The sequence below is a fragment of the Dreissena polymorpha genome, chromosome 5, assembly GCF_020536995.1.
Source record: "Dreissena polymorpha isolate Duluth1 chromosome 5, UMN_Dpol_1.0, whole genome shotgun sequence".
NCBI lineage: Eukaryota > Metazoa > Mollusca > Bivalvia > Myida > Dreissenidae > Dreissena > Dreissena polymorpha.
Genome location: NC_068359.1, coordinates 31,162,064 through 31,186,550, shown reverse-complemented (window position 1 = coordinate 31,186,550; position 24,487 = coordinate 31,162,064). Strand labels below are relative to the sequence as shown.

The following is a 24,487-nucleotide window of genomic DNA, read 5'->3' as shown; positions in this document are numbered from 1 at the left end:
CAAAGTATATATAATTTGGCCCCATTTCTGATCTAACAAAGTATATATAATTTGGCTCCATTTCTGATCTAACAAAGTATATATAATTTGGCTCCATTACTGATCTAACAAAGTATATATAATTTGGCCCCATTACTGATCTAACAAAGTATATATAATTTGGCCCCATTACTGATCTAACAAAGTATATATAATTTGGCCTCATTACTGATCTAACAAAGTATATATAATTTGGCCCCATTACTGATCTAACAAAGTATATATATTTGGCCCCATTACTGATCTAACAAAGTATATATAATTTGGCCCCATTACTGATCTAACAAAGTATATATAATTTGGCCTCATTACTGATCTAACAAAGTATATATAATTTGGCCCCATTACTGATCTAACAAAGTATATATAATTTGGCCCCATTACTGATCTAACAAAGTATATATAATTTGGCCCCATTACTGATCTAACAAAGTATATATAATTTGGCCCCATTTCTGATCTAACAAAGTATATATATTTGGCCCCATTACTGATCTAACAAAGTATATATAATTTGGCCCCATTACTGATCTAACAAAGTATATATAATTTGGCCCCATTACTGATCTAACAAAGTATATATAATTTGGCCCCATTACTGATCTAACAAAGTATATATAATTTGGCCCCATTACTGATCTAACAAAGTATATATAATTTGGCCCCATTACTGATCTAACAAAGTATATATATTTGGCCCCATTACTGATCTAACAAAGTATATATAATTTGGCCCCATTTCTGATCTAACAAAGTATATATATTTGGCCCCATTACTGATCTAACAAAGTATATATAATTTGGCCCCATTTCTGATCTAACAAAGTATATATAATTTGGCCCCATTTCTGATCTAACAAAGTATATATAATTTGGCCCCATTTCTGATCTAACAAAGTATATATAATTTGGCCCCATTTCTGATCTAACAAAGTATATATAATTTGGCCCCATTTCTGATCTAACAAAGTATATATAATTTGGCCCCATTTCTGATCTAACAAAGTATATATAATTTGGTCCCATTTCTGATCTAACAAAGTGTATATAATTTGGCCCCATTTCTGATCTAACAAAGTATATATAATTTGGCCCCATTACTGATCTAACAAAGTATATATAATTTGGCCCCATTACTGATCTAACAAAGTATATATTATTTGGCCCCATTACTGATCTAACAAAGTATATATAATTTGGCCCCATTACTGATCTAACAAAGTATATATAATTTGGCCCCATTACTGATCTAACAAAGTATATATAATTTGGCCCCATTACTGATCTAACAAAGTATATATAATTTGGCCCCATTTCTGATCTAACAAAGTATATATAATTTGGCTCCATTTCTGATCTAACAAAGTATATATAATTTGGCTCCATTACTGATCTAACAAAGTATATATAATTTGGCCCCATTACTGATCTAACAAAGTATATATAATTTGGCCCCATTACTGATCTAACAAAGTATATATAATTTGGCCTCATTACTGATCTAACAAAGTATATATAATTTGGCCCCATTACTGATCTAACAAAGTATATATATTTGGCCCCATTACTGATCTAACAAAGTATATATAATTTGGCCCCATTACTGATCTAACAAAGTATATATAATTTGGCCTCATTACTGATCTAACAAAGTATATATAATTTGGCCCCATTACTGATCTAACAAAGTATATATAATTTGGCCCCATTACTGATCTAACAAAGTATATATAATTTGGCCCCATTACTGATCTAACAAAGTATATATAATTTGGCCCCATTTCTGATCTAACAAAGTATATATATTTGGCCCCATTACTGATCTAACAAAGTATATATAATTTGGCCCCATTACTGATCTAACAAAGTATATATAATTTGGCCCCATTACTGATCTAACAAAGTATATATAATTTGGCCCCATTACTGATCTAACAAAGTATATATCATTTGGCCCCATTACTGATCTAACAAAGTATATATATTTTTTCCCAAATGACTGCCTAAATTCGCAATTGAATGTTTCCTTCCTAGACACTTTTATTCTCAAGTTTTGATGGATTTTTAAGAAAAAAAACACTTAACCAATTTTCCAATTTTTGTCAAAACGATGCCATGTTTCTCAATCGAAAGGGAACCGGCCCCATTCCAAAATGGTGTAAAAAAACACTGATGTTGTTTTGTTTGAAATCAATGTTTTATTTTTGCTGAAAAGAAATGATTAAATATAGCAAAGTTTTACATGAAATGTGTTAAAACACAATGACTCTTCCATGTGATTGCCTTATTAGCTGTAGTTAAAATAGATAAGCAAAGGTAACATCAAATAAACTATACTGATTATGATAATCATAGCCTGTTCTTGATAAGTGATTAATGAATAAAAGTTTGTCATTCATCAAATATACTTAAGCGAATAAAGTAATCATTGTTCTTGACGAATGATAAATGAATTTCTAGAAATACAAAGTTGCTTATTTTCACTGTGATCATATGGTATTTATGTGATTCCAATAAATGTTCAGCCCATCACTAATAAAAAAGAGTGATGTTACTTACATGTAGACACACATTTTATGCACCCAGTTCTAGGCCAGGATGGAGAAGTGATGAGTTTCATGGAACTTATGGGTGAGGCAGTGAAGTTCCACAAGCCCGGGGAGAACTACAAGACTGCAGGGTACGTGGTCACGGAGAAAACCATGGACCTCATGAAGCAACATCTCAAGGAGACCGGCGGAAAGGTACTCAGCACGTTTGAGTGTCAAGCTTGAGAGATATTTCCTTCAGTATTGAATATCATTTGTTTGAGAAATTGCTGTCGATATTGGTAAATGTTCTTTTGGATACCCTACTTTACCAGGGAAGCGGACAACGACAACGAGCAAGGCCTGGTATAGGGGAGATCACCCTGGGTTATGGTTAGGTTAGGGTTATGGGTTGGGTTAGGGTTAAGGCTAACCCAAACCCGACCCCTTACCCTAACCCTCTAACCCCCCCTTGCGCATTACAAGACCATGCCTCGCTCGTTGTTGTTGATGCGCACATTTTTAATTTAAAAAGTGACCATCTGATTGCATCATAGTAAAATGGAAGCCAATTTGAACTCAGATTTGCCATTTTCTTTATTAGACAACTTTTGTATCCCTCGCAAAAGGCGGAGGGATATAGAATTGGTGTTGTCCATCATTCCATCCGTCTGTCACAAAACTTTTTAGGGCTATATCTCAGAAACTATACAAGATATTAACATGAAACTTTATGGGTGTGAATATATCAAAGTTATTGCCCTTTGTTTGTTTGCATGATGTAACTTTTCAGCGCTATATCTCAGATGCCATACCAGACTTTAACTTTCAACATGAAACTTTATGGATGTATAGATATCAATGAGGAGAAGTGCCTCGCACAAAAACCATAACCCTATACTTTCTTAAAGAAGAGTTATTTCATTTTGTTCATTTTGTATGTTGTAACTTTTAAGGGCTTTATCTCAGATACACTGCAAGATTTCAACATGACACTTCATGGGTGTATTTATATTAATTCGGAGAATCACAATGTGATACAAGATTTTAAAATGAAACTTGATGGGTGTATTGATATCAATATGTGACATGCTTAACAACCACTTCACTTTCTAAAGTAAGAGTTATTGCACTTTTTTTTGTATGATATAACTTTTCAGGGCTATTATATCTCAGATACGCTGCAATATTTCAACATGAAACTTCATGAGTGTATAGATGTCAATGAAGTGAATTGAAATGAATAAAAACGATTACCCTAAACTTAACTGTTTTTTAGGATTACACCAATGTATCAAGGGAATTTTACCCATCCATAAACAACATTTATTTGGCGGAGTATATCAAATCAACAAATCAGCAAAATTGTTTCCTCAATTTTGGCATTATAAAATCAGGTGACCGGTATGAATGATTGCGTGTCATGCATGGTAAGTAGGGTTATGCTAGATATGATTGTAGTTTCGACAGAAACAGAAAAGTAGTGACCAGCTTTTGGACCGTTAAGCCAGACATTTTGGCAGCTGTAAGCCAGACATTTTGGCAGCTGTTGTTTGTCACTATTATAGAGCAGAAACCTGTAAGCATAATACATGCCTGTAAATGTTGGTAGGTTTATAAAATAAATGTTCTATTTTCAAAGACTTTTATACCTACAGGTTTACTCCAGATTCCCTCCAGAGCCAAACGGAATTTTACACATTGGACATGCGAAGGCCATCAATTTCAACTTCGGGTATGCCAAGGTACTGCAATGTTCTTTTTCATGCCAATTTGTATTAATAATACCAATCCATGTCTCCACTGTTAATGCTTATGTCAGTTTCTCTGCATTAACTGAAACAACAAAAGGTATGTAACATATGATCATGCTCAATTGAATTATCACAATCATTCATTCACTGCATGTGTTCTTTTGTTGGAAAGAATTCAACCTCTAAACAATAGATACCAAAATCTAATCTTAGGATGCGATTGCGAATTGATTGTTAACTGTTCAATGATATGTGGTAGCGTGCAAACAATAAAAGAGTTTGTATTCTGTTAGGCAAACGGTGGCAACTGTTACCTGCGTTATGACGACACAAACCCGGAGAAGGAGGAAGAGAAGTTCTTCACTGGAATCAGGGACATGGTCGAGTGGCTAGGTAACACGAAACGGTCTTAGTCTTGTAACATGCTCCCCCTGGTTGAGTGGCTAGGTAACACGAAACAGTCTAAATGGTGTTGTGACATGCTTCCCCTGGCAGAAATGGTTCTTTAGTCACATATTCCCATGCTCTGGGAAACGGGGCTTAATGCATATGCGTAAATTGGCATCACAGATTAGCCAGTGCAGTCTGCACAGGCTAATCAGGGATGACACTGTTTGCTAATAAGTAAGTTTTTGTTCAAAGGAATCCTTCTTGTGAAAATTCAGTTAAGGCATAAAGGGTTGTCCCAGTCTGCGTAGTCTAATTTGGGACGACACTTTACGCTCATTCAGAAAATCTTGAATGAGGCTCAAATGGTGTTGTAAGAAGCTTTCCAGGATTGATACAGATCTGTAGGCAAATATGAAGTGCTATATTTGACTTGTTGGTATCTGAGCTTTCTTCCCTTGGTAAAAAATTGTTTTTGGAGTCAAATTGACTTCATTACATTTGACTCTTTGCTAAGTTCTTTATGATAAATAAGAACATATTTTAACATTCATTCGTAATTTTAAACTCACCTATCACCTAGTTACTTGGTGAGCTTATGTGACGGTGTGATGTCCGGCGTCCATTGTGCGTGCGTGTGTCCGTCAACAATTTGTTTGTGTAGGCAGTAGAGGTCACAGTTTTCATCCAATCTTTATGAAATTTGGTCAGAATGTTTATCTTGATGAAATCTGGGTTGGGATTGTATTTGGGTCATCTGGGGTCAAAAACTAGGTCACTAGGTCAAATAATAGAAAAACCTTGTGTAGACAATAGAGGTCACAGTTTTCATCCAATCTTTATGAAATTTGGTCAGAATGTTAATCTTGATGAAATCTGGGTTGGGATTGTATTTGGGTCATCTAGGGTCAAAAACTAGATCACTAGGTCAAATAATAGAAAAACCTTGTGTAAACATTAGAGGTCACAGTTTTCATCCAATCTTTATGAAATGTGGTCAGAATGTTTATCTTGATGAAATCTGGGTTTGGATTGTATTTGGGTCATCTGGGGTCAAAAACTAGGTCACTAGGTCAAATAATAGAAAAACCTTGTGTAGACAATATAGGTCACAGTTTTCATCCAATCTTTACGAAATTTGGTCAGAATGTTTATCTTGATGAAATCTGGGTTTGGACTGAATTTGGATCATCTGGGGTCAAAAACTAGGTCACTAGGTCAAATCATAGAAAAACCTTTTGTAGACAATAGAGGTCACAGTTTTCATCCAATCTTTATAAAATTTGGTCAGAATGTTTATCTTCATGAAATCTGGGTTGGGATTGTATTTGGGTCATCTAGGGTCAAAAACTAGGTCACTAGGTCAAATAATAGAAAAAAACGTGTGAAGACAATAGAGGTCATAGTTTTCATCTGATCTTAATGAAATATGGTCAGAATGTTTATCTTGATAATATCTGATTTTGGATAGTATATGGGTCATCTGGGGTCAAAAATTAAGGTCACCAGGCCGATTCTAGTAAAACCTTGTGTAGATGAAAGAGGTCACAGTTTTCATCACGTCTTAATGAAATTTTGTCAGAATGTATAAATTAATGAAATCTGGCTTGGGATTGTATATGGGCCTGATAGAATTTAAGTTGATGTAGCAAGGTTATTCAGGTGAGCGATTCAGGGCCATCATGGCCCTCTTGTTTCTTCTTTGTGATTTTTAGCTGATTAAGTGTCGTCTCAGATTTGAATGTGCATAGGCTTATCAGGAGCAAGACATTCCACTTTTACGGAATTTTTTTTTTCTTTAAAGACAGTCCTCTCTTAGCAAAGATCCAATTTAGGCTGACAAGTGTCGTCTCTCATTAGCCAGTGCTCACTGCACAGGTTAATCTTGGATGAATTTTTACCCACATGCATTAAGCCATGTTTTTCCCAGAACGAGGCTCATATGGTGAATCTTTCCTATGCAGGCTACAAGCCCTGGAAGACGACCCATGCCTCTGACAACTTTGACAAGCTGTACGAGATGGCCGAGGAGCTGATACGTAGGGGCCACGCCTACGTGTGCCACATGAGGCCCGAGGACATCAAGGGATTCAACCCCCCGGACTCCCCGTGGAGGGACCGCCCCATTGAGGAGTCCCTGCAACTGTTTGAGGTAGGAATGGAACGGAATGGACTAAGACTGGTGTTTATAGCGTCGCCATGGTGCAGTGGATTTGGGTTCTAGCAAATTTGATTACCACAATTAAAGCATTCTGTAGATCTCCCCCAAAGACTTCCAAGTACTGATTCTACCCAGAAAATGAACTTGAGTGTTTCAATAAGCTTAAGACTTTTGTTGCAATCAAGCTAAAATAAATAGGATTAAACATATTTATAGCGTATGCCTTGTTCTTACAATACACTTTTTCAATTTGATTATACATGGATTTACTTGAATATGAAAATAGGGTTCAAAAAGGTAAGTACAAGACAAACACTAATGTCTGACTTCATAAATGTAACCAGTATCATTTATGTGCACAATCAAACTAAAAAATGAAGGTTTAAGTGAAATAAGTTCTGAAGTAATCAGCAATAGAAAATTTTGCTCAAGACATGTTTTACAATGAAGCAGGGACTTTCTCTACCTAAAGAAACTCCCACAATAGATACCATGATTATTTTATTTTTTTTAATCCTGATCACAAAAAGTAGATATTTTTTCTCATTTTTTTTCTCAAAATTCCCCAATTGAAGTTCCCACAGAAAAAAATAATTAATTTCAATTTTTTTTTTTTCCTTTCCAGCTCTATAAATGGAACCTAAGTTATTATAAAATATTTAAAACTCTTTCTCAATGTTAAAGTATTTATGAGAAAAAACAACACTGATTGCCCAATTTTATTCACAACAATGCCATATTTCTCAATGCAAAGGGCTCCGGATTGATTCATAAAATTGTGTAATAAACGCTGATTCTGTTTTCACAGGACATGAAGAATGGTAAGATCCAAGAAGGGGAGGCTACTCTACGCATGAAGACAACTCTAGAGGAAGGCAAGAAGGACCCCGTGGCCTACAGAATCAAGTTCTCTCCCCATCACAGGACTGGAGACGCTTGGTACGCATTCTTAACCCTTTCCTGTTCAGAAGCAAAGTGAAAATGGCTATATAAAACCAGCATAAAACCAGAACAGCCTTTGAGTGACTGGCCGCATGTTCAGGTTTTATTCTGGTTTCTATCTCAGGGAGGGAATGAAGCCTTTAAACTGAAATCCAGTAAGAAAGGTCATTATTAAGCCCCCCTTCGAAGAAGAGGGGGTATATTGTTTTGCTGGATGTTGGTCGGTCTGTCTGTCTGATTTAAGTCTGTCTGTCGGTAGACCAGTTTGTTTTCGATCAATAACTTGTCAAGGAATTGACTGATGGGCTTGATACTTCACATGTGCATTGGCCTTGGACAGTAGATGACCCCTATTAAATTGGGTTCACTAGGTCAAAGGTCAAGGTCACTCTCACAAGTGTGTGAAAATCGTTTCCGATCAATAACTTGTCAACAAATTGACCGATTGGCTTGATACTTCCCATGTGCATTGGGGTCAACAGGTGAAAGGTCATGGTCACTGTCACAATAGGTGGAAAAATCGTTTCTGATCAATAACTTGTCAACAAATTGACCGATTAGCGTGATACTTCACATGTGCATTGGCCTTGGACAGTAGATGACCCCTATTAATATCTGGGTCACTAGTTCAAAGCCCTGTTTGGGGGGCATATGTCTCCTACCGCGGAACTCTTGTTTTATTTGATTTTCTTAGGGACTGCAAACACATCAAAGTGCATATCTGAGTGGTTCAGAGTAAAATAATACTAGACTCTTCCACTGTAAAATTTTCAAATTATGATGAAGTTTGCAAATGCTTGTTGTCATGTCCCATTTATTATTAACTTTGCATCATTGTTCAAAGATTTAAGTCTTAAGTTTGGGTTTCCCAAAATGCAAATAGCCTTTCTTACAAGATTGAACAATACATTATATAAAAAGTTCAGATTTAAAATTAGGTTAGTTTTGTGTGGACCGTGCTTATCTCTACCCCACCCCCACCCCCCCCCAAAAAAAAAACAACAAACAAACACACACAACAAAACAACAACAAGCAACCCTTATATTCAACTTGCTTTAAAAAAATGCATTTTGTATAACATGTCAATATTAATGGAGTTTTAGTATGTGCAGTTTTACAATGACAAGGTTCTTCAATAACCCTTGTAGTAAACTATTTTTATGTCCCCCACCACTATAGTGGGGGACATATTGTTTTCGCCCTGTCTGTTGGTTTGTTTGTTGGTTTGTTTGTTTGCCCCAACTTTAACATTTGCCATAACTTTTGCAATATTGAAGATAGCAACTTGATATTTGGCATGCATGTGTATCTCATGGAGCTTCACATTTTGAGTAGTGAAAGGTCAAGGTCATCCTTCAAGGTCAAATGTCAAATATATGGGTCAAAACCACTCATTTAATGTCACTTTTGCAATATTGAAGCTAGCAACTTGATATTTGACATGCATGTGTATCTCATGGAGCTGCACATTTTGAGTGGTGAAAGGTCAAGGTCATCCTTCAAGGTCAAAGGTCATATATATGGGGACATAATGTTTCACAAACACATCGCTTGTTTTGTTTTATTCTTGATTTGTTTTCATATTTCCTTTCATAGGTGCATCTACCCGACGTACGACTTCACCCACTGCCTGTGTGACTCCATAGAGAACATCAGTCACTCTCTGTGCACGAAGGAGTTCCAGTCTCGGCGCTCCTCCTACTACTGGCTCTGTAACGCCCTTGACCTTTACTGTCCCGTCCAGTGGGAATATGGCCGCCTCAATCTCAGCTACACCGTCGTCTCGAAACGCAAGATTGCGAAGCTCATTACAGAAGGATATGTAAGGTATTGCTAGATGGGTAGTGCTGTGGTGAACTTTTTAAGGTATAAAATAGTTGAAGGTTTTTTTATTTCAATGTTTTTAAAGTCGGTTATAATGTTGTTACATTGTAAGGAAGTCAACTTCTAGTTTACGCACTATCACTAGAGAATGAATAAATCTTTTCATATATATATTATATATATATATATATATATATATATATATATATATATATATATATATATATATATATATATATATGAACTTTATAACTTGTGAATACCGTTAAAAAGTTAAATAAAGACATTGCAAATATTTAATTTTTAGCCGGATTTTTTTCGAAAAAATCTCGGCTTATAGATTGATGTTGTCGGGCGGGCGGGGGGGCGGGCGGGGTGGCGGCGTGCTCGAAAATGTTAAAGTTCTTATTTCATGGTATAACTTTGGTATGCTTGGACCTAGAGTCTTCAAACTTGACATGAAGGTTGGCCAGGATTAACAGATGACCACTGGTCATTTCAAGGTCATTCATTTGAAGGTCAAGGTCACTGTGACCTTCAATATAAAAAATGTTAAAGTTCTTATAACTTTGGTATGCTTGGACCTAGAGTCTTGAAACTTGACATGAAGGTTGGCCATAACTAGTTAGTAACCACTGGTCATTTCAAGGTCATTCATTTGAAGGTCAAGGTCACTGTGACCTTGAATGTAAAAATGTTAAAGTTCTTATTTCATGGTATAACTTTGGTATGCTTGGACCTAGAGTCTTCAAACTTGACATGAAGGTTGGCCAGGATTAACAGATGACCACTGGTCATTTCAAGGTCATTCATTTGAAGGTGAAGGTCACTGTGACCTTCAATATAAAAATGTTAAAGTTGTTATAACTTTGGTATGCTTGGACCTAGAGTCTTGAAACTTGACATGAAGGTTGGCCAGAATTAGTAAGTAACCACTGGACATTTCAAGGTCATTCATTTGAAGGTCAAGGTCACTGTGACCTTGAATGTAAAAATGTTAAAGTTGTTATAACTTTGGTTTGCTTGGACCTAGAGTCTTGAAACTTGACATGAAGGTTGGCCAGAACTAGTAAGTAACCACTGGACATTTCAAGGTCATTCATTTGAAGGTCAAGGTCACTGTGACCTTGAATGTAAAAATGTTAAAGTTCTTATTTCATGTTATAACTTTGGTATGCTTGTACCTAGAGTCTTCAAACTTGAAATAAAGATTGGCCAGTACTAGAAGATGACCACTGGTCATTTCAATGTCATTCATTTGAAGTTCAAGGTCACTGTGACCTTAAATGTTAAAATGTTAAAATTGTTATAACTTTGGTATGCTTGGACATAGAGTCTTCAAACTTGACATGAAGGTTTGCAAGCACACTTAGATGACCACTGGTCATTTCAAGGTCATTCATTCTAAGGTCAAGGTCAAGGTCACTGTGACCTTGAATGTAAAAATGTTAAAGTTCTTATAACTTTGGTAGGTAAAAATGTTAAAGTTCTTATTCCATGTTATAACTTTGGTATGCTTGTACCTAGAGTCTTCAAACTTGACATAAAGATTGGCCAGTACTAGAAGATCACCACTGCTCATTTCAATGTCATTCATTTGAAGGTCAAGGTCACTGTGACCTTCAATGTTAAAATGTTAAAATTGTTATAACTTTGGTATGCTTGGACCTAGAATCTCAAACTTGACGTAAAGGTTTGCAAGCACACTTAGATGACCACTGGTCATTTCAAGGTCATTCATTTCAATGTCATTCATTTGAAGGTCAAGGTCACTGTGAACTTAAATGTTAAAATGTTAAAATTGTTGTAACTTTGGTATGCTTGGACCTAGAATCTCAAACTTGACGTAAAGGTTTGCAAGCACACTTAGATGACCACTGGTCATTTCAAGGTCATTCATTTGAAGGTCGAGGTCACTGTGACCACAGACTATCATTCAAGCTTGGATCATATTTATGTGTCCAATCTATCTGCTAGAACTGGTGTGATAGAAACCTTTTGGAGTGATCATAAGGCTGTCTGGATTTCTGTGTAGGTATGTGAAAGCAAAACAATAAATAGTATTATTTCATCTAAGTTTATTTTCTTACATTTGATAATGAAATTGATGGAAACTTCAAACAATATCTTACTAATTTGCTAATAAAAAAATTGAGATCAAACTTTCCTAATTGTCAATTCAAGTTCATATTTGTGACCTTAAATGTTATTGTTGTTCATGTATATGCATGCATTCAAAACATAACACAAGGTTTGCTCATGCCTTGAAAAGTACTTACATTTCATTTTGACCTTTGAACAATATTTCAGTAATTTAAGTATTGCATTGACAAAAACACGAAAGGTACTTTCCTGTCATTTAAATCTAAAATCCGGCTTCAATGCGGTCATCTCCGACCGCGGAACTCTTGTACTAAAATTTAATTTAATATTTAGTAATATGAAGTTAATGGAAGTTTTATGCCTTATAGGCATATATTTTTCAGACTGTTGGTAGTCCATTAGAATGTCTGCTGTTTTGGAATTCCACATTTTAATTCAACCAGTTTTATATTGGGCCATAAAACAGCTAAAAAATTGGCCATATCTTTGCCATAAATTGATGGATTGAAAAAAAATTGGCAGAAATAGCTCTCCGGTTAGATCAGTGGTTGGTACATCAATGCTCACTTAGTTGAGTATATACATTTTCAGTTTCAAGTTTACAGAACAGTCGAGCAGACTGTCTCAGGACAGCTCTTGTAATAAAGCTTACACTCTTAACCCTTTCAGTGCTGGAACCGAATTTTGAAGGCTTTTGCAAACAGTTTGGATCCAGATGAGACGCCACAGAACGTGGCGTCTCATCAGGATCGAAACTGTTTGCTATTCTGAAAGTATTCTTTGAAAAAAATCAAAGAAAATGCTAATTTTAGAAATTCAGCAGACTACATTTTAGCAGACTACAAATTTCCCAGCATGCAAAGGGTTAAAAAAGTTATTGTCACTTTAACCCTTTACCACTTAGATACGTATTTTGACGCATTTGTAGTCCCTTAGAAAGTATTCTAAAGTCCCTTAGAGAGTAACTCGCAGGCTGTTCTGGTTTTATGCTGTTTGTAAAAGCCATTTTCACTTTGCTACTTATGGGGTAAAGGGTTGAAAAAAGCTGTCACTTTAATTTCTACTCACCTGTTTCCCCGCTCAGGGACTGGGACGACCCGCGCCTGTTCACCCTGACGGCCCTGCGTAGGAGAGGCTTCCCCCCTGAGGCCATCAATCTGTTCTGTGCCAAGGTGGGCGTTACCATGGCGCAGACCGTCATAGATCCCAGTCTCCTGGAGGCTTGCGTTAGAGACGTGCTCAATATCAAGGCCCCAAGGTCAGTTTGACTCCGATGAATAGAAATGAGTTTTTCTCGTGGAAAACGGGGTTAAATTTACGTGTGTAAAGGGCCGCCCCTGACTAGCCTGTGCAGTCTGCACAGACTAATCAGGAACAATACTTTATGTTTTGATAGTAATTTTTGTTCAAAGGAAGTCTCTTCATAGGGAAAATCCGTTGCCGTGGAAAAGTGTGTCATTCCTGATAAGCCTGTGCAGACTTCACAGGCTTATCTGATACGACATTTTACGCACATGCATAAGGCTCATATTCATACTAACCTGACAATACTTGATATTATTGATTTAATTAATAATTTACCTTACAATGAGACTTGTTTGTGAGTGTGTAATTTCAGACATTAAGAAGTTCATTGAATTTGTTTGCTGAACCTGGCTTGTTCTTATATGAAAAACTATTTCTATAATTCATGATTCCGTATACGTGTTTACCTATTTAAAGATTAAGCAATCTTTACTCTCGGGCTTAAAGATCATTTAACAGTATTTACCTTGACAGTTGTCAACAGCAACAGGGTCAACAAAACATTTTAAGTATTTGTCCTTCTTATAAATTACTTACATTTGATTATTATTAACTCCAGCATTGCAAAGGGAATGTCCATGCTGAAAGAAAACCTCTTTAAGTATCGCATTTTATACTAAAACAGCAAAATAAGAACAATACATTCTTAAGTACTGGTTCTTCCAAGAAAACAGACTCGAGAGCCATTCAATAAGCCTTAGTCTTTCAATGCCAATGGAGCGAAAATAAATAGATTTAAACTATTCATGTATTGCACATACGATTGTTATATATTTCATAGCCATGGCAGTGTAAGACCTTTTCAAGGTTACAATCACAAATTTCCCTTACACCTTTCAGAGTCATGGCAGTTTTAGACCCATTGAAGGTCACTATTACCAATTTCCCTGGTGACCACTCAGGGGAGCTCACTGTGCCAGACTTTCCTGCTGATGAGAGCAGAGGATCACATAAAATACCATTCACAAAAACTGTGTACATCGAGCGATCGGATTTCAGGGAGGTAAGAAGCTGTGTTTATGTGATTTACAGTAAAAACTCGCTATTAAGACCACTTGTGGGACTTTTCATAAGTGGTCATAATAGCGAGGTGGTCTTAATTCTGAGTTTTCATGAATTTGATGGACATATAATTACAACAACGTAAATATTCAATGAACTTTAATCTTTTTGCATACAATATAACAGTCATCCGTTTATACATTGTATTTATACATTTATACATTGTACAAAGATAGTATTTCAAGTTGTTCATTAAAGAAGTGTAAATACATGTACATGTACTTTTCATCAAGATCCTTGATGTTAACTCAACGAATGAGTCAATTGTCGTCTGCTTAGCATTTCGTCGAATAAAAATTGAGCTTTTCTTTTTAGAATAGCTTGAACACGAGTCTTTCCAAATAAATCGGCCAGCTGTTGTTGAGATTTCCGATCACTTGCGTCGATCAAATCAATCTTTTCTTTGAAACACAACTCTTTCTGTTTTCGCTGATCCATTTTGAAAAACGATATGGTATAAAGGTCGGTTTTTATATCCATCACGAACAAAACCGTGTTACTCAAATATCCTAACTGTCAAATTATTCGCAGTATTTAATCTTTAAAGTGTGTACCAAACAACTACCAATTCACCCATCAAAGACTCAATAATAATAATAGCTAATTGTCAATCAAGGGTTAAAAATTATAACAAGTGCCGAAAATCTAACACCTGTGTCGCAAATCGATGCCAAAAACCGTTGTCGTTAATTGATTTTAATTGGGTCAGAATGGCTTCGTACACAAGCCCGATAGTACCACAACACCAGATCAAGTAAGGTGTGAAAATTACTGGTCCTTTGGCGGGTGTCAATTAAGAGCAATATCGATCATTGGTACTGATTTAAGTGGTCGTAATATCGGATTAGCAGGTTGGTCGGATTAGTGAGTGTAACGACCATTGAAATATAGAAGGAAAAAACCGGGACTGAAAAATGGTGGTCGACTTAGCGATGGTCGGAATACCGAGGTGGTCGTAAAGAGAGTTTTCACGGTATAAATGTGATAAAAAATAGTTTTTGGAAATATGTAAATGTATGGCATATCATTCAAGTTTTGTATGCCCCCTGTAGGATGGAATATAGCAGTCGGACTGTCCGTCCCTCAGTCTGTGGGGCATTCCATTTTCTGGACTTTTTTAGGCTTTCAGATATTGACCCCATATTTGGTGTGTGACTACCTGTATCGCTTACAGATGAAGTGTGATTTTCATTAGAGTTCATTGATTTTTTGGCCTGGGACTTTAAATCTAAAATAACTGTTTTCGGGACGTTCTTCTAAAACTGATTTTTGGTATGTCAGTCTACCGACATAACTTTCAGCTGAAATGTGAGTTTTGTTTAGGTCCATTGATTTTAGGCAAAGTTTTGGGCTTAGGACTTCAAAATTATCCTTTTTCTGGAAGTTAAAAAACAACGCTTTCAGCTATTCAGCTGATTTTTAGCGAGGCTGTTTTCAGAGAAAACCCGAGCTATTGTCATAGCCAGCTCGTCATCCGCCGTCCGCCATAGGCGTTGTGCTAAAACCTTAACATTGGCCATAACTTTATAAATATTTAAGATAGCTCCTTGATATTTGGCATGCATGTGTATCTCATGGAGCTGCACATTTTGAGTGGTAAATTTTCAAGGTGAACATCATCCTTCAAGGTCTAGGGTCGAAAAAACAAAGTCAAGGGAAGTAATAAGCTTTAAAGGACATAGTTATCTGACCTGCCCACGTATATATTTTTGTTAAATAAATCAAAGCCGCGCAGTAGGCAGCAATGTGTTTTTGACAAACACATTGTGGTTAAAGGTCAAGGTCATCCTTTACGGTCTACGGTAAAAAATACAGATTTAGGGGAAGTAATAAGCTTTAAAAAGGGAGAAAATTATTCAATATTGAACATAGCCACTTTATATATTTGGCATGCATTTGTATCCCATGGAGCTGCACATTTTGAGTGGTGAATCTACAGTCATGGTAGTGGCTTTTAATTATTTATAATAAAAATAGAGATTTGTTACAGACAATTTTGTTCATGGGAAGTAATTTATATAATTATAAATCTCATATTATATATTTCCTTACCAAGAATTGAAGTTCTTTTCACAGTTACTGTACAGATTTATTATTTTGATTATTTATAACCCAAATGATTGATTTGTCAAAAAAAAAATTTAAATGATATAATTATAATTTCTTTGATGTTCATTACATACCTGTGGACTTATGTCCATAGATACATGATCAACTCTGGCTATGATCTCTTTTAAACCACAGGCCTTGGTTGTCAATGATTTCTGACATGGTCATAATTGACTGTGAGACCCACCCCCTTCCCCCGGTTGGATTGGACAAAATTCAAGGGAAGTAATAACCTTTAAAGGGAGATGATTTCTATACCTGCCAAATGATAAATAGAAATTTTATTTCAATGCGACGCAGTAGGGGGCATTGTGTTTCTGACAAACACATCTCTTGTTGGGTCACTAGGTAAAAAAAATTCGGACAAGCTTTCGCAGCCGAGCGTGGCACCCGTTATGCGTTGCTCTTGTTGGTACTTAAGTCTACTTACATGACTTACAGATGAAGTGTGAGTTTTGTTCCGGTCCTTTTTCTTTTTGGTGAAGGTATGAGCCTTTAGACTTTCTCTTTAAAAAACGTTTTTCCGGAGTGTTTTTTTTAAAACCCTTTTAGATATTTAGCTTATTTTTTTGTTTGTAAGTCTGCCGACATGAGTTACAGATGAAGTGTGCGTTTTATTCTGGTCCATTGATTTATGACCAAGTTATGGGTCTTGGACTTTCTCTAAAATAGTTGCCATGATGCTTCAAAGCACAGTAGGGGGGCAGTTAACTAGCATATTTGTTATTCCCCCCCCCCCCCCCCCACCGAGCACCGAGCAGTAAGCATTTTGCATTTCCGTATTTATTGCAGTTATACAATAGATCAGTTGGAATAGCTAACACCTAAAAAAATAATTTCTTTGGCTTTTTATGCCCCGAATTGAATGATCGGGGGCATATTGTTTCTGGCATGTCTGTCATTGTGTGCGTCTGTCACTTTACTTTAACCTTGGTAATAACTTGTGCAATATTGAAGACATCAACTTGATATTTGGTATGCATGTGTATCTCATGGAGCTGCACGTTTTGAGTGGTGAAAAGTCAAGGTCAAGGTAATCCTTCAATTGTCAAAAAACAAAATCCAAGGGAAGTAACAAGCTTTAAAGGGAGATAATTTCTATTTTATATTATTTGGCATGCACAGATCATTTTCACAAGGGAAGTAATATTTTTTAAAGGGATATAATAATAAAAGAATATTTCAAAGCGGCGCAGTAGGGGGCATTGTGTTTCTTACAAACACATCTCTTGTTTCCACTATCTCATGAGTCTAGATGGGCAGTTGTCAATTACTGACATGCATTCTACACTTTGAAACTTAGATACCTGTAGATTAAACTTGTCCTAAACATTAAATACATTTTTGAATTGTATAACGTCTTTTAGTTTTACTTGGTTTTAACTGTTATTTCAGACAGCAGATAAGAACTACAAGAGATTTTCCTGTGACCAGCCTGTAGGGCTGCGACATGCTTGCTACGTCATCACGGTCGAGTCACTGCAAAAGGTATGTCCCAAACCTTTTCTCGCTCAAAAGCAAAGTGAATATGGCTATATACCACCAGCAGAATAACTCGCAGTCTGTTCAGATTTTATGCCGTTTTCTGCTTTTCATTATCTAAGGCTTGGAAATGTAGCCTTAAACAAACTTTTATCTATAAGAAAGGTCTTTAATTTAATTGGATTTTTTAAGGACGTCAAACGCGTGTCGGAGTGGGTAAATGCTAAATGTTAATTAATACTTATTTAAAATCATTGTAAGGATTTTTCATTTATTTAGCATAAATATTTGGCAGTTTTATAAGCCGGTCAGAGTTAAAGTAATCTTTTGTAGAATTCATTGAAAGAAAAATAACACCTCAAAAGTGGTTCATTTCTCAATGCAAGTTTTGAATTTACGGGTAACCACATCCTTGCCTAATACCAGTCTTACTAGGGTGTTGTCGCATATTGATAAGATATCCGCTTAGCGACCTGGACCCAGTTGTTTGAAACCTGGGTAAATTTTAGCCGTGGGATAAATGTCGGATAAATTTAACCCAGGGTTAATTTTTTGGTCAAGTGTTGTTGCATCATGTTGGTTAAATTTATCGAGCGTTTTGTCTGGATAAATTTAACCCTGGTCTAAAGGTTGGTTAAAATTTATCCATGTAAACAAACAAAATAGCCGAATTTTATTGTATCATAATCCTAGTAAGAATCGCCAAAATTCTTTGAATGTTGTGTTATATGACAATATGCGGAATCGATATCGGTTCAAATGAGAATGTTCATAGATTTTGTAATTTAAATGGCGGAAATATTTAAACTTTTACAAAGCATTCTTTGCTTATATACCATGCTTGCTATAACGTTTACAAATGGCAGGTTCAAAATAATTCGTTTTCTTTACACTCATGATCGCGTTAAAGGTTAATTATACACGTTTCCATTCGCAATTTATTTACAGAATCACGAAAAATGTCAAATACAATACATAAAATACATACTTGTTTCAATGATCTATAAACATTTAATGGATTGAATATAACTGATTTAAAATTTTATAATATTATTAAATCTTTTTCCCAGAATATGCTGTCCTATTTATAGCTTGACGACATGTCGGCCATTTTGCTTTTACAATGGATTATGGGATATGTGTAAAAGTTAATCAGTGGATAAATTTACCCAACATGGATAGTTATCCAGCCTGGGTAAATATTTCCAGCAACGCATTTATCCAACCTGGTAAGTTACCCAGCTTGGATAACTTTAACCAGCGGTTAGCGCTAACCAAGGGGTTAAAATAACCTAGTGTACCATTAACTGGGTCCTGGAGGTTACAGGTTTGATCCCTAAGGTGGGAGTGTTCTTTAGAATCCCCCCCCCCCCAAAACACCAAGTACCCCCCGCGGTTCAACCCAGGAAATGTACTCAAGGGCATTTCAATAAGCCTAAGACCTTCTTAATAGATAAAAAGGTTTAAACAAAATACTTCTCAATAAACAAATAAAATATACTTCTCAATAAAGAAATAAAAAATACTTCTCAATAAACAAATAAGAATCAATCTGAAGGGATCTCATAAAGGTATGATAACATTTTTGCATTATAGGATAGCAGTGGCAATGTAACTGAGATTCTGGCCACGTGTAAGAAGTCTTCGGAGGCTGATAAGCCTAAAGGTGTAATACAGTGGGTGTGCAATCCTCTAGTGTGCGAAGTGAGACTCTACGACCGGCTGTAAGTTGTATATACACTAGCTGGTGTTCAGGCTCTCAATTATCTCATATATTAGACTGTTGGGATGTTCAATGCATAAGTTAACATTTTTTGGATCCAAAACAAAATAAAAAGGTTGTGCTAAGCAGTACTGTAGCTGTGAATACCAAAGAATTACTACATGATCATTTCAGTCTGGCTTAGTGTCAAGTTTTAGGAGACTTAATTTTACTTTTTTTTTATTGCAAAAAGTAAATTATTTAGTTGTCCGCATAAAATTCACAATGTTCCACATTATAAAACATATGATATTATTCAATAAAATTATTTAATTAGGCGAAAACGATGCTGAAACTAAAGCATTTTTTTCCGTCTTTCAGAAGCAAGCAGTTATTGTGCAATCATATGATGTCACATTTCTTACATCACAATACACATCATTTTATGACACACAAGAAAAGCTTGCATTTTCTTTTTTGTCTAAAGGCATGACATAAAAGGAAAAGTTGATTTCAGATTGTATGAAGTGGTGGTCATATAAATCAGATATATTCACCATGGCTCTCCCACTTGTGAAAATATGTTATTTAAGAACACTCCTGAACTAATTACCGGTAATTGATCTTGCACTGAAATTAGCAAATAACCTCTTTTCATATTCTGGAATGCTTTAAACATGCATTTTATCTGCCTTTAGATAAACTGCATGTTTGTATTAATATTTTGAAATGTATTTTTTTTTGTAAAAATATGTAGAACATCTATTTCATGTAAAATCTAATGTGTTTTGTGCAATACTTGTAGTTTCAATTCTGTGCTATATTTGTTGTCCAGTTTTCAATTCTGTGCTATATTTGTTGTCAAGTATTCAATTATGTGCTATCTTTGTTGTCAAGGTTTCAATTATGTGCTATAATTGCTGTCAAGTTTTCAATTCTGTGCTATATTTGTTGTCCCGTTTTCAATTCTGTGCTATATATGTTGTCATGTTTTCATTTTTGTGCTATATTTGTTATCAAGGTTTCATCATAAGAGTCCAGAAGACCCCAATGAAGTGCCTGGTGGTTTCCTCAATGATATTAAACGGGTAAGATCAAATAAGTATGGTTATTTTTAGCTATATATCTGAGTCTCACTCTGGGAAAATGGGGCTTAACCCTTTGCATGCTGGGAAATTTGTCATCTGCTAAAATGTCGTCTGCTGAATTTCTGAAATTAGCATTTTCTTCGATTTTTTTCAAAGAATACTATCAGAATAGCAAACCGTTTGGATCCTGATGAGACGCCACATTCTGTGGTGTCTCATCTGGATCCAAACTGTTTGCAAAGGCCTTCAAAATTCGGTTCCAGCACTGAAAGAGTTAATGCATTTGTGTTTAAGTGTCATCCCCGATTAGCCTGTGCACAGGCTAATCAGGATGACACTTTTTCATTTTTTTTATGCTCCCCCAAAATTTTTTTGCGGGGGGGGCATATAGTCGCTGCTTCTTCTGTCCGTGCGTGTGTCCGCCGTCCGTGCACAATTTTTGTTCGGGCTATTTCTCAGCAATTAATGACCGGAATTCAATTAAACTTTATGGGAAGCTTCACTGCCAAGAGGAGATGTGCATATTATCGGCCGGTTCTTGTCGGATGATTTTTCACAGAGTTATGGCCCTTTGAAATTTTCCATTACGTGTACATATAGTGCAATTCTTGTCCCCCCAACTACTAGACGTTTCCTTTTATCTGAATATATAGTGCAATATTGTGACAAAAAAAAACCTTTGGGGAGCATCACCCGTCTCCGACGGTTTTTGTTTCAAATTGTTTGTGTAAAGGAAGTCTCTTGTTTGCAACAATGCAGTTTAGGCGGAAGGTGTAGTCCCATATTAACCTATGCTGACCAAACAGATGACCCTTTACGCAGATGCATTTTTTTCCACAAAAAGGCTGATATAAATGAACAGCTTGCTGTGTATTGATATTTGATGAAATTGTGTTGAGTACACCATTGCTTTCATTTGTTGTCTTATTTATACCCATTATTTCGGGGCAAATTAAATTGAACGTTGCTCTTGCCCCTTGTTTTTATAACATTTCCAGTATTATAGTATGGGCGCTTTGACAGTGGTTGAAATAAAAAAGCTTGTCTCGGGCATATCTGCATGGCTGAAATTTGAAAATAAATAGGCAGAACTGACTAGCAACATTAGAATATTGTGTTAGAGATGTCCCGAGTGCGTATTTACCAACCAATCCTAGACTTCAGTCTTAAAATAAGGAATATTCTTACAGCTGCCATGTTCTTAAGCTACTGGAAAATTGTTACAATGAAGGCAATGCACACCTGAAGTTACATTATTTTAGAGCAATATGATAAGCATCAATTAAAGCCTCTACATATTCAAACACTGGAGTAAGTTTTGTTGAAATGAAGTCTTTTATTTATCCTTAAGTCTTAGAATGGGTTGGTGAATAGTGAATACGGGCCCAGATAAAATGTGTCGTGTTCTGAGAAAACTGGACATAATGCATGTGCGTAAAGCGCCACTTTCCACTTTTATGACATTTTTTGTTTAAATGAAGTCTCTTCTTAGCAAAAAACCAATTTAGGCGGAAAGTGTTGTACCTGATTAGCCTGTGCGGACTGCACAGGCTAATCTGGGACGACACTTTACGCACATGCATTATGCCCAGTTTTCTCAGAACATGACACAAATACTTCTTCACTCTGTTTGCAGGACTCCCTTCAGGTGATACCAAACGCATATGTCGACCAGTCGGTGAAGAACGCCAAGTTTCTAGATAAATATCAGTTTGAACGCATAGGGTTCTTCAGTGCAGATCAGGACACTACGCCAGGCAAAGTAAGTGGATCCCATTGAATCCCAGTGGATCCCATTGAACACTTAGCTCTTCAAAACGAAAGATACATTTGTGGACTGGTCAATTGCTTTTTAAACAAATTAAAGTATTTAAATTAAAATATCACCCACCAAGCGTAAAAAGTATACATGTTAATCAAAGAAAACCGGTTAAGAAAATTATTTGTTTTAAATATGGGTTTAGTAAATGTATTGAAAAATGAGACATATATTTCTTTGTGGTTAAATATTTACTTTCACTATATCTTGTTTTTAGTTGACCAAGTATTTGACCCCACTTTGCACAAATCATAATTAGAATATGCTTGAAACTAGTCACATATCTGTCTGGGGGTGGGTAGAATAGCATATCCTTGTCATTTTGTATAAGACTTGAATGCAAGACTGCAATTGCAGGTCATTAGTTAATCATTCAGATATCTTAGAATTGATTGTATTTTGTGACTTGAAGTCAGGGTTTTGTCTAAAAGCAGTGGAAAAATTTGTTATGGTATTTTTCTAAATTACCTCAATCAATTGGCAATTGATTTTGTTTTTGTATTTTTATGCCCCCCAAGAAGGGCATATAGTGATCTGACTGTCTGTCCGTCCGTCTGTCTGTCACACTTTGCGTTTAGGTTTCGAAAAATGCTCATAACTTCTATGTCGCTTCAGATAGCAATTTCATATTTGGCATGCATGTGTATATGGATAAGGCCTTTCCATACGCACACAAATTTTGACCCCTGTGACCTTGACCTAGAACTTAGGGTCCGTGTTTAGGTTTCAAAATCTGCGTTTAGGTTTTGAAAAAAAGCTCATAACTTCTATCAAGCATTTATTGTGGCATAAGTCATCCTATGGTGACAGCTCTTGTTATTTGCTTTGTTTTTTGTATGCATTTATATTTTTCACTCTATCTAGTGACCAATTGGAAAAATAATTCAGTGTACCTAATATTGATTTATATTCTTGATAAAAAATTCCCTATCAGGGTGTGATTAGTCAAATTTTGTGTTCAACTGACAAGGCTTTGAGGTATCAGTAACGTCAATCTTTACTGCCAAAATTTACATGTAGCCATGCAATGATTAATGTCTGTTCTGATCTGCTTTCAGATTGTCTTCAACAGAACCGTAACGCTCAAAGAGGACAGAGATAAAAATTGAATGACAATCTCAGTATTCCTATCTCTAGCACTGAACATGGTGAAACAGACTTTATTATAGAACTCTATCACGTGTAAAAGATTGTGTGCTGTGGTCGCTTTATGTTTGTTTATAATTCTGTGTTGATTTTGCTTGGTTCAGGTTTTTGCAGAAAAGTACAAGAACATTCTTCGATAAATTAACTTTAATCTTCTTAAAATCAGTGGACAGAAATCATCACCATTGTGTTAATTATGTACCGACTTACTATTACTGTCCTATGAATACGCATATCTATATATTTTTTGTCTAATTAATCTGTGTGACTGAGATATATGAAATTAAACTATGGAAGTGCTATTAAATAAATTATTTATGATGCAACTTTCATTTTGTTTCTCAAATCAACCAAATGCAGTAAAGGTATAATACACTTATAGACTTTTTTTACGCAACACTTTTCTAACTTGAATGCAAGTGCAAGCTTACTGTAAAATTATTCATCTGTCAGACCCTTAGACAGGTATGGTTTAATCTTTTTTGCACGTCAAATGGTGAAATGGGATAAAATTCTTATTTTATTAGCTTGGCTGTTTTCAGAGAAAACCCAAGGTATTGTCATAGCCAGCTCGCCGTCCGCTGTGCTAAAACCTTAACATTGGCTCTAAAATCTAAGTGCTTCCACCTACAACTTTGAAACTTCATATGTAGCTGCACCTTGATGAGTTCTACACACCACACCCATTTTTGGGTCACTAGGTCAAAGGTCAAGGTCACTGTGACCTCTAATATAAAACTTCTGACAAGCTTTCATTTTTTCAAAACTGCACCCGCAGCTGAGCGTTGACACATGCTATGCGGTGCTCTTGTTTCAATTTAATCATTCTAGGTAGTTTCTTACACCAGGAAAACACAATTAATCCAAGAAACAATATAGCTCGTACGTATATTCAGGAGCGCAACCAAACAATTTGTTGCAGACCATGTACCCAACGTACTTAAGCATCCGATTGTCATGTATGAATGATTTCATCTTGTGCTTGCACAGAATGTAGTCAAATAATCATATGTAAAATTTATCAAAATCTTAACT

The 24,487-nt window shown here is 35.9% G+C and overlaps 1 protein-coding gene and 1 long non-coding RNA gene across 8 annotated transcripts in view; both read left to right on the top strand.

The window, feature by feature from the left end:
• LOC127881927 (glutamine--tRNA ligase-like) overlaps positions 1-23,778 on the top strand; it is a 33,959-nt gene extending 10,181 nt beyond the window's left edge. For all 7 annotated transcript variants that reach the window (XM_052430147.1, XM_052430153.1, XM_052430152.1 and 4 more), the window contains 13 exons: positions 2,626-2,783; positions 4,226-4,312; positions 4,615-4,714; positions 6,673-6,860; positions 7,678-7,808; positions 9,409-9,639; positions 12,824-12,997; positions 13,885-14,047; positions 17,611-17,703; positions 19,294-19,421; positions 20,421-20,487; positions 22,124-22,249; positions 23,365-23,778. In XM_052430147.1, coding sequence (XP_052286107.1) covers positions 2,626-2,783; positions 4,226-4,312; positions 4,615-4,714; positions 6,673-6,860; positions 7,678-7,808; positions 9,409-9,639; positions 12,824-12,997; positions 13,885-14,047; positions 17,611-17,703; positions 19,294-19,421; positions 20,421-20,487; positions 22,124-22,249; positions 23,365-23,415 — 1,697 coding nt within the window. In that variant the 3' untranslated portion in view covers positions 23,416-23,778. The remainder of the gene's footprint in view (positions 1-2,625; positions 2,784-4,225; positions 4,313-4,614; positions 4,715-6,672; positions 6,861-7,677; positions 7,809-9,408; positions 9,640-12,823; positions 12,998-13,884; positions 14,048-17,610; positions 17,704-19,293; positions 19,422-20,420; positions 20,488-22,123; positions 22,250-23,364) is intronic.
• On the top strand, positions 9,995-11,798 carry LOC127881928 (uncharacterized). The gene is made up of 2 exons (XR_008050336.1): positions 9,995-11,271; positions 11,565-11,798. It is a non-coding gene; the product is annotated as an uncharacterized LOC127881928 (long non-coding RNA).
• Positions 23,779-24,487: the final 709 nt, after the last annotated feature.